Below are 11,391 nucleotides of genomic sequence, written 5' to 3'. Positions count from 1 at the left end.
AATCACCATTCTTTCAGCAGTCCCATTCCCAATTCCCCTTTATTCCTTCCTTCCTTTTCCGAAGGACTCGCTTACCACTCAGCGGTAACTTTACCCATTGCCGTCCCCCTCTGCCTCCCAAGAAAACTTTTACACGTTATCCCTCCACAAGTTCCAGTGCAAGGCTTCTAGTATAAAGTATCTGGTTACGCAACGCAGGTTCCTGCCATTCAATAACAACGTCGACGTGCACACGTGACGCGAGACGATAATAAAAATATTAAAACACAAGTCCGTCTGTTGGTTAAAATAGTAACGCGGGAAGAGGTCTGTTTTGTAATTTCTGAAGAATAACCTCTAAAGGGCACTAATTAACAGCGAATTATTAAATTCTACTGAGAGTGCAGTCGTGGTTGAGGTGCAGCTTTTAGATTCGACTGTACTGGTGTACGAATGTCATTTCGTGATCACACGATGGAGTGTTTACACGAATTAAGCAAGAATGTCAAGTCTTTATTACGGTGCATGCTGTACTGTAGGTTGATGACTTTGGTGGGTAGTTTAGATATGTCTTTTTATAATACGTACCCGTGAGCTGCGTGTATGTCGAGGACGGAGAAATTGAGTTCCAATACTAATTAGTCATTAGTGGTGAAGCAGCTGTGCCCGAAAGCAACGAAGTGGCTTTATATTATTTGTCGAAGCACAAGACACACGGATGAGCCACTCGTTAATTATTTTCTTCTGGCTGATCAAATGCGACGTAGGACAGGAGGTTGATGCACTGAATATTGTAGGCATTGTGCACGGTACGTTCGTCGGGTTGACGCCATGTTTATTAGTACCCGGAGAAGCCGTCGGCGCTGCGCGTCTCGCGGCGATGTAGAAAACTACCGCGTGGCTGTTCGAGGCTCGGGACGGCTTTATTACGTATTTCTTTTGGAGGCTTTTATATTGGATATATATTTAATGATTGATTGGAGAGATAAAGGAAAATTGCTAGTGTGACGATATACGTGTAATTTACATATACGAGTATCTATAATCCCCATACGGAATAACGTATGGGAGATTGTGTATATTACTCGTGTGGTAAGTCTTGTTTATTGAGGTTATGATGTTTACTGTAATCCATGGAGGGATAATGTTTGTTGATGTCTCTATGATACAGTAAATAATTCTAAGGGTCGTTTGTAGAGTCATTGATTTTCATAAATCCCCGTATGAGGTTTATAAATTTAGCTTATTTACGTAAGTGTGCAAAATCTTAACTTTTTTAATTTCCGTACGTGGGTGAATTTTGAAAAAACTTCAAATAGATTCTGATCTGTCTTGTTGGGTAAGTAGCGTAGGTCAGTTCATCCCTTAAAATTATTATTCTTTAAAATCATGAATAATTCTGCAATTTGGTTTAGAATTGATCCCCGATGTGCACTGGGAGAGGACAAGGGTGCGTGGGCGTGGTTTTTTTTGGGGGTGGCACACCGCAAGGGATATTTTTTTTATGTAGGACGTTTCAGATAAAATCTCGTTAAACATAATACAATAAGCGATAAATAAAACATTGCCTGAAGATTTTCGCTTTGGTTCCTTGCCTTTACATTCCGCGCCGTGGTTTGTTAGGGATTGATCCTGGAAATGGGGTGAGTAAACGAAGTGGGGGGGAGGGGGGAGTGATGAGTATATACGAGGGGCTGTATTGAATGTTCGGAAATTCATCGGTTAGCCGGTATTGAGTTGCGTTGTTCTTCGAATGGCCAGAGAAGGATTTGATAAAAGGGGTTGTTCCGCCGTTATCCACCTATAGGGGTGGTTAAGGGATGCTGGTGAAGAAAAAGGTGGAGGACGCTCTTGCGTCATGGCTCTTGGAAGGGATGAGCTCTCCCGAGAAAACTATGATAAAGCTACCCTCAATGGGCTTTCTGCGACCAATATCACCGAGCTTTTCGTATTTCGCCCCTGCTTCAACCCTTAGCAACTCTTACGTAAACCCTCTACCGGCGGAGAGCGCAATCCATTGCCAAACAAAGGACCCCCCCCCGCACTCTCCAGAAAATAAAATTACCAACCCCACGCCCACCCCCCACGCGCGAATTTTAATTCGTTTTTCCCTCTTTTTTATGTCGTCGTTTTTACTACCCTCTTTTTTTTTCATCCCCTCGGCTAACTACCTTCTGATTCTCATGGACAATCCAACTGCATAGGGCCCTGCTATAAATGGCTATATTTCAACCCCTCCAGACAGCTCTCTATAGTCTATACAAATTTTGCCGCAACCCACCCCTTAATCACGTGGAAGCCCGAATATAGGAATTTCCACGAGTAGAAAATACTTCGGAAATCCATTCTATATATATATTCTTCTTTATCGTGGAAAAAATTCACCCCCACGATAAACTCGCTGCTTTGTGCTTCGCGCATGGGTTATACGTACTCAATGGGATGGTAACGAGATTGTCGGAGGCTGTTTATTTATTCTCCAAAAAATCGAAGGACTAACCAACGTAATGCATAAAATTCGAGTACTCAGAGATGGTTAGCCATGCGGAACTTTTTGATATCAATTTTTTTTTTCCAAAATTTCAACACCCTACAAAATTTTTCATGTACAAAGAAAGAGCGAATGTATTGTTTGGGAAAAAATTTTTTATAAAAAATATAACGTTTCTCCTTTCTTTTACGTATTATCGAATCACTTGCCGTTTTATTCAATTTCTTCGATAGAGACACCGTATCCATATGTAACACATGTGTAAATATACATATATGTATATACATATATCCAATTCATGGAATCTGTTACTCTACCCACGATAACGTCTGGAAAAGTTTTCAAGACATATATGACAAAATTTTCTCTTATTTTCCCTCTCCCTCCTTAACCTTCTTCATATTCCTTGTTTTTCCCCTCCTTATATTTTTTCTCTTCACCCCCTTTTTCTGCCGCCTTCTTATCCGGTCTTCTTTCTTTCCGGTGAGGGAAAAAGGCAATGTATAAACTAAGTAGATATACAACTCACGTGACCCTATAGAAGCTCTCTTAAGAGTACGCGCTATTTTGTTTTTGTTTTTGGGGTTTCGTATCTGGTAAGAAAGTTCGAGTAACGAATTATTCTTCCTATTTTTTTTTTTACTTGCCACGCAATACGTACCTGAGACTGTATAGATTTTGATGCATTATTTTCTGTGCCGTTTCAGATTCATTTCTTCTACTTCCGATAACGCCATATTTTTTTCTTCTATGAAGATTAAAACATTCTTTTATCTCGGTCAAGTTGTTTTTGAATATTTAAATTTTTCAAAAAATTTTTGCATATACCTTGAATGTGGTCACGTCGATATATATTCACCGGTGTCTTCGGTATAAGGAATTGAGGACTGGAGGGTTGAAAATTGTGGCCAGAGGAGCCCTTTCCCAAGCCATAAGGGAGTGCTTGGGAATGTTTATAAGGGTGCGACAACCCTCGCGATCTTAGCAGCTGCGACGCCAGGCGTCGCGCCACTTCGCATATACCTACCCAATGCAATTTGACGTTGGCTACGCATAATGGAGTCCCAGCTGTTTATAAACGTCCTTGCCGCATCCTTCAGCATCCCTTAGAGTCCGCAAGGTCTATAATCTTCTATAAAGGGTCTTTAACACGGAAATATTCAGGGTGGAAATAAATAATTAAACTTTGCATTCGCGGCTATCGAAATGACCGATCGTAAAAAAATGTTATTATCGTCTTATAAAAAGCCGCCCTTATCACGTAAAAATATAATGTCGTCGAAAGGATAAAAATTTTGGAAAATTCAAAAAACCGAAAAAAAAATTTATATACATTTCAATCGCTCGAAAGTCATTGAAATTGCGTTGGCATTCATTCTTGTGCCGTAGGCGTGAAAACAAATTTCATCCCCTAACCAAGGGGTGGTGTTGACGAAAAAATTAAAAAAAAGAAAAAGTCAATCGTATCGACGCGTCAGCTTGGGAAGGAATTTTGAACGGTTTTGAATTGTAAAATCGAAAATTAGGGGTTGCCAAATAATTGAATGGGGTGGGTATGCCAGTGTTATTCGATATGCCGCTCGTGGTATAAGGGGTGGTTTAGTATATGGAAAGGAGATAGTATAGAGTCATAGGGATGCGGTGGGTATTTAAATGGGATTCAATTTGGATAGCAGCCAAACTGCCAACGGTTGTGGCAGCCATTGTGACAGTAGTAAAGACTTGATCGTCAGGTTGGATTAATCAGAATGACAATGACAATGTCAATGACAATTGAACCATATGTGGAAATCTATCCACCAGTTGTGCAGACAGTTTTGAGTGAATGCCAAAGCGAATAAAAGGGAATTTACTTTGGGACCTAAGGGTGTCTTCACACCGTATCAATTTTTCGCGATAATCATAATATCATGCAACATCCAACTTCCACCGCACCATTACAGATCACTGTAGCAATCGTAGGAGTGTAGTAACGACCGCGATATTTTTTTTGAAAATTTTTAAAAATTTCTCCATCCACCAAAAGACGATAAAATTTTGATCAATATTTAATTTAATCACAAATTTTTTTTCCATTTCTCTTTCTCTTGATTGGATCACGATACCTGCTTTTTCGGATTTAATACCATAAAATTCTCCACAGGTTCACTCTTGCGTTTCAATGTTTTCAACACCACATACTATCGTCGTGCTTTATACAAAAGAGCTTACCCGTGTCGCAGCTCCACTGTATGTATATGGCCCAGCCCGTTTTACATTCTTGAACTGGGGATAAGCCAGCTATCGATAGGGGATGATTTTAGGAAGGACACGTACCTTTAATCTTTAGGATCATATCGAATATCAATTTTAGCCTTTCGCTAATCTAGTCCAAACTCAGTAAGAATTTTCCATGCATTCCAAACAGCCAAAATCGACTCAATTTCACTTTTTGATCCCCGACTATAGATACCCGAAGGGAAATTTTTTTTTTTTCAAAATTTTCATATTAAAAAAATTCTCAAACCCTGATACTGAAACGAAGGTGTCCACGTTAAGAAGTCTTATCTGCATTATGACCGAAATAAAAGAAAAAAGTCAATCCAAGAATTGAAACGGGTAGCACAGAAGGTAACGTTCCGCGTAAAGATGGGTAAATGCTTTTATTGCAAGAAACTCGACGTCGCTGGTTCCCATTGTAAGAAAAGCTTGGTAGCTTTAGAGAGCTTTTCTCTTAACAATGTTATACTGCCATTAACGAAATCAAACGTAGTGCCTATAGTGCTCCTATTGCTCTTCCTACCGTTAAGTGAAGTGAACGAGTAGCTATAGATATACAGCGAGTGCATTAAGTACGTTAAGGTTCGTACGGGTTATGCGGAGTGTCAATTTTCTCCGCTAGTCGGCGCTGCAGTCTCTTATTGGCCATCCTGCTTTTTTCTTATTACAGTTCGACTTCCTTCGCGCTGATGAAGGAAGAGAAAAATCGTCGCGAAACGTGTTTCCTGGGGGTAACGATATATGCTGGAGTCTAGTAGGAATGGCTAAGGGTGAAAGTAAATAAGAGGGTGAAGAGGGGAGAGAGAGAGAGAGAGAGAGAGACAGAGAAAGGACGACTTGAGATCACCAGGACGTCGAACGTCCCCTGCTGGGTTCTTCTGCTCGAGTGGGACTAGATTTGACAAATGGATGTATCTGGCCGATGACACGTAGCTGGGAGTTACGACGGTGTGCGTGTGACACGTGTGGCCTCACGTGACCTCAGTTTGAATAGGGCTTGGAACGTGCCAGCGGTTTAGTGCAATACGGAAGGCGTAAGGGACGTGTTTAGGCTTTATACTTTTTTTAATTTGACGCTAAAATATGTAAACTTGAATTTTTGATTTTGGCGGGAATAACATGAAAATTCGAAATTTCGGCCGTCGATCAAGAAAAAATTGAACCTCGTGCATTAGATTGTTATTAAAATTTTGAATGGACCTGTATGACGATTTACGATGAAATTAGTATTCTATATATTCAAAATGACGGCTAGATGAAAGGAGGCTGAAAAAAAAATCTCGTTCACAATGGTACACTTTTAACGAGTTTCAGCGTCAGTTTCGATGGAGGATGAATTGTCAGGTGGTACCGGTATAATAATTCTAGAGCCACCCTCATTGACAATCCGCCACCCCTCTTACCAGGACAAACGTGTAAAATTTGCTAGCGCGTCCCTTCAACCCCTTTTCACGTTTCGCCGTACGTAATTTCTGGTTACCCTCTCCTAACTAGCCGTCAATTTTCATTCAGCCTTGTACATACTTCCACCCCTTGTATATACAACCCTTTTATCCCAAAAGGGATAAAGGCTTGTATGCACATCGAATCGAAAAATTCGCCCCAGCTTGGACGTTACTGCCAAAAATTTTTCAGCAAGTCGTATAAGGGGTCACAAGGTGACTGAGGTCAAATTTCACTCTACATCTCGCACCCCGTAACCTCTCCGCCTTAACCAGCAGGTACACGGCAGCAGTGAACTTGTTAATTACAAAAACTACCGACAACGTCGGCCATTTCCGTGGGAACATAGTCAGGTACACGTGGCGCCTCTTACGGCGGGTTGAATTAAACACGAGAGTGCATCTCGTTACCAAGGGTGTCTAACCCTCCGCCAACACCTGAAAATTTTCCACCAGCCAGACCAATTAGGAGCCCGTATGCGTTGGCATAACGAAAGTGACCGGAAGTTTCTCGGGTCACCGGAAATTCGATTCACGAAAAATCTACCACTTGGTCGAAGCTCGGTTCCGCGATATAAATTTTTTTTAGAGAAAACGTAAATTTTTTTTTTCACAAATATATCTCAAATTGAGAATCACTGAACCGATAGCTGCGATATAATTAGCTGGGGCGTAAGTTTTTACGATAAAAATGGCCGCCGCTTCCGGTCACGTATTTTACCAAAAGCACCGAGTGCGTTTTATCTTTACGACGTCGATACCAGACCGACGCTCGACATTAGCGCCTCCATTTTTTTTCGCACTCTAATCATACTACCCTTTAAGGACACCGACCCCCTTCCGTCTCCTCGCTAAGGAATAACGGTTATTCAACCATTCGAATAGACCCTCTGCGGGATTCTTTCTCCCTTCTTTGGAATTGGTCTGAACATTGAGTCTGGCTAGGATATACTGCTACTACTTTTCCTGATGAGCCACTGGCACCGCTGTGTCAATCTGAGGTAATGCCTGTCTGATCCATAATGGATTATTATCACTGTTTCTATTAGGGAGCTATCTTCGCTTCTAGCCAATGAGCATTCAGATATCTGACCCAGCTGAAATGTCTGACTCATTACTGATGTATTTCCACGGTCTGATTAATACCCGGGCATTACTACTGCCATTTACAAGCTACGTAAAACGGACTAGGACACGGAGCTACGATTTATACGGGGTCTTCCGCTTATGGCTTACAACGTAAAAGAGTCACCTGGACTTTATGAGTGACTTACCTATATTTTGTATTTCACTGTGGTTTACGTATTTCTGTATGATATAGCGATTTGACTACTAAACATTGTTTTTAATGAATTACGACTTTCATCAGTTCGGAGAGTCCGAGACTAAACTGTTTTATACGTCTGTTGATATGCTTTTATTTGGACGTAGTATAGAAATATTACGTAACCAGTGCGCTGTTAATGGCGGGTACTGCAGAAGCCCTTGTTACACGCGTTTATTCGTCGCAATACGCGAGAAGCGCAACGCCGATTAATTGGTGGTTGATTATACGCCCGCGTTTTAACATCGTGTAACATTGACGGGTACGTGACAGGATATATTGTTGTTATCGGTGAATCGTGATGGGCGTCGCGTTGATTAGGAAGGCCGATGACTTGGTTGATATTCCAATGAGACTTGTCGGAGGAGTGACGTCGTCTAGAATGAAGGATGCAATATTTAATGATATGAAAAATAATTAAAAAAGTAAACAAAGAAATTTCCGTTGTATAAATATCTATAGGTTACTAAACGGCGGGAAATTTAAAATTGTACGGTTTTTGTTTTCAGATGTCCTGACAGCGGGCCCCGGGCCACCAGGATGCCGACGGACGACGACTATGGCCGAAGAGAACGTCTCCTGTTGCATCAGCACGCCACATCGCAATACGAGAGCCAGTCGCCATCACCGGCGCCAGGATCAGTCGGCGGAAGTAGCAGCGGAAGTTCGGCAGGCCAGGTCGCCCCGGGTACCCAGCAGGACAGATCGACGGGCACGGGGTCAAGTAATGTCCAGGAACGTGTTACCGAGCACGTGGAAAGCTCCTACGGGGGAAGAACGTGCGCGGAGAAACCTGATGAGAATAATCGTGGACAGTACGTCGCATCTCATCAGTACCAGAGACAGAATGGACCTGGTGAACGATATTGCAGGTATGTCCAGGACAAGCCTGAGTCCTGCAGCTCCATGGAGTCAAGTAGATTCCAGCAGGTCGACGTACGTCCGGACGGGGATTACACGAGTGCACCAGGTATGCTGTCTACGTCGACCTCGAATCCGTTCTCGTCGGAGACGTTCCCGTCGCCGCCTTCACCGGCGCCAGCCAACGACCGCTTTATACCGCCACCCCCATTATCGCCGACCCCTAGCGAGAAGTACGCCTCAAGTCAGAGCCTTGCTGGCTTTGGCTCTGCTGATCGAATGCTCCCACCTGGTTCACCCGGGGCCAGAGATCGCTTTGGGACCGCTCCAGCATCTCCCATGCCTTCATCCAAGGATCGTTTCGCATCCGCCGAGCGACTCCTGGTTAATGCATCGCCGATTCATGAGCCCAAGGATCAGCAGCGATACTCCGCTACATCCTGTGGATCACCGATCATGGCCGCTTTACAATCTGACCGCTCCTTCGTCTCATCCAAGGACTCTGGAAGTTGCAGATACGCCATCTCCACGGACAGACTCCTGTCATCCTCGCCGATACACGCACCGGTGCCTGAGAGGTTCGCCAGTAAGAGCGAACGCTTCCTGGCGGAGTCTTCCATCCACGAGAGGTACCTCAGGCAAGACCCAGGACACCACGAGAGGTTCTCGACAATCTCAAGCACCGAGAGGTTTCTTTCGAGTTCGCCAAATCCCGAGGGTGCGCACCAGAGGTACTCCTCGACAGAGAGGGTCCTGGTGCCGTCTTCAGCCGCGGATCAGAGCTCCCAGACACAGAGGCGATTCTCTAGCACGGAGACCCGAGGGATCGAGTCTCTATGCGGAAAGTACAGTCAGGAACGATCTGAAAGGTGTTCCAGTAGTTCGCCAGCACCTAGTGAATACGCCGCCAGGTTCGCTGCCTTCCAGGATAGCCTGGCCTCGCAGCAGAGATTCGTCACTGCCGACAGATACGCCGATCTTCAACGTTACGGACCCAGCAGAGGTGTTCCCGACCGTTTCGTATCCACGGAGAGGTTCCTGGCTGTCTCGTCCCCAGGACACGACAGACTCGGTACCAACGTCTCCACCGAGAATCGTTACTCCACTTCTTCCGAACGACTCCTGTCCTCCGCGTCGCCATCATCCGAAACAGGAAGGTACCACGTGTCCACCGGTACCAACGACCGGTTCTCCCTGTCTCCTACCCCGGAAGCTAACATCTCCAGGTTCGGTCAGAACGGGTCAAAGGTCAGCGAGAAATACCTGGCCGTGTCGAAATCCATTCAGAGCTACAACACTGGCGACAGGTATCAAGATCAATTCGACAGAACCAATCATCAGGAGCGTTACAACCGCGACTCTGGACTGGATAGGTTCTCCAGTCAGGATCCTCGATTTTCCGGAAACGATCGCTTTCATGGAAACCCCGAGCGATACTCGCCGGCCCGCAGCACTGCGGACAAGTACCTGTCTCTACCGAAGCCTAAGGATCGCTTCAGTTCGGCTGGTAGAATAGTGTCGACGTCATCAGCGAGCTACGTACCCCCTACGGCGCACACCCCCGTAGAACGTTACGTGCCTCAGCCACCTCCTGAGATACTGTACCCCGAGAGATACGTCGACCGATACGTACCACCTGCGGCACACACACCTACGGATAGGTACGTGCCTGCGGCTGATCCTGGGGATCCTTACATGAGAAGAGACTTGGGCTTTCATCATCATTATCGGCTACCACCCCCGGGCTACCCTTATCATCAGTCCCATTATCGGTTTCGTGGATTCGCCTATGCCTCACCCGGAAGACTAGGCGGAAGTCCTGGTTCCAGCAGCTCCAGTAGCTCGACTTCCGCCCAGCGTGAATTTGCCACGTCGCCTTTACTCAGACCCAAAGTGCGAACTACCCCCGTTGAATTTAACACGGGAAGACACATGACCACCGGAAGTACACCGGTCTGCTGTACGGAAGCCGCTGCCACTCCCAATCATAGGGTTTGCTGTGCTCCCGTTCGAAGATCCATGCCGCCAGAGGCGCTGCCTTCCATACCGACGCAGACTTCACATTCCTCTTGGTGAGTTCCTTTGTTTCTTTTCCTATCTTTACCAACCGCCAACGTTATTGATATGCATAGCCTGCTCGTTGGGTGACCTGAAAGCAGATGGGATCTTCGGTTATTTGAGGAGGGGATGAAAGGGGTTGGAAAAACTGGAAACAAATTTTGTGCTAGGCGATGTCGTTCCTTGCGAACTCTCGTAACTTGGAATTAAAGTGTTTTCCCCGTGCCCTTCCGTAATCGGCTCACCTTCATAATAAACCTGAGAATTAGAATAGAGGAGCGCCCTTACGTAATTGAGGGTTAATGTTGTTTATGCTCGAAGGTTGCTTGGGGGATGAAAGAGTTCATTGGCTGATACAGTTGTAGGTACGACGTATGTTTAATAAGCCAAGTTTGTACCGGAAGCAATTTTTTCTTCGTTTCCAGTAACATGCTGGGTAGGGTTTTTAAAAGGATAATTTAGGGGTTGTCGATTTAACGCCCACTTACAGAATTGTTTTAAGGTATATTTTTATAAAAAATCTGTCTTACACCCAGAAATCTGTACATTTGTCTGCTCATTCTCAATTTGCTTCAGCAAAGTCGAGCGAAGTAAATGCTTTTACGAATAGGGGTGGTTTTTCGAAAGCAATCAAGTTAATGGAGCATCGGGACTTGTTTTATTTCCTAACCCAGCTCCCTCTACAGCTGACTTACCAACAACCCCATTCGCCTTGGCGTCCACGGTTTATTCGGAAGAACTGGCAAGGCAGTCCCTGCCACCAGGGGCAGGGTTCAAAGTCATTAGCAACCCCTAAAACTCTACGGTTACCCACCGTCTTCCAACCAGAATCAACCCCCATCAATTTCAACCCCACGATTCCCAGGAACCGATGTTCGAACTATTTTTTCCCTGCTAAACACTCTACCTCCTTTTAACAGCAGTTGGTTGAGAATTGTCCAAAATTTTCAAAAAAAAAAAAAAAAAAAAAAACAACC

General features: G+C 44.5%; 1 protein-coding gene across 9 annotated transcripts in view; it reads left to right on the top strand.

Annotated features, from left to right (window-relative positions):
• LOC107267843 (inactive rhomboid protein 1) overlaps nt 1-11,391 on the top strand; it is a 174,560-nt gene that overhangs the window by 70,536 nt on the left and 92,633 nt on the right. For all 9 annotated transcript variants that reach the window (XM_025085116.1, XM_025085121.1, XM_015739996.2 and 6 more), the window contains one exon: nt 8,005-10,428. In XM_025085116.1, coding sequence (XP_024940884.1) covers nt 8,036-10,428 — 2,393 coding nt within the window. In that variant the 5' untranslated portion in view covers nt 8,005-8,035. The remainder of the gene's footprint in view (nt 1-8,004; nt 10,429-11,391) is intronic.

Source organism: Cephus cinctus, unplaced genomic scaffold (genome assembly GCF_000341935.2).
Source record: "Cephus cinctus unplaced genomic scaffold, Ccin1 Ccin1_scaffold0457, whole genome shotgun sequence".
In the NCBI taxonomy this organism is placed as follows: domain Eukaryota; kingdom Metazoa; phylum Arthropoda; class Insecta; order Hymenoptera; family Cephidae; genus Cephus; species Cephus cinctus.
This window is presented reverse-complemented; position numbering and strand designations above follow the sequence as displayed.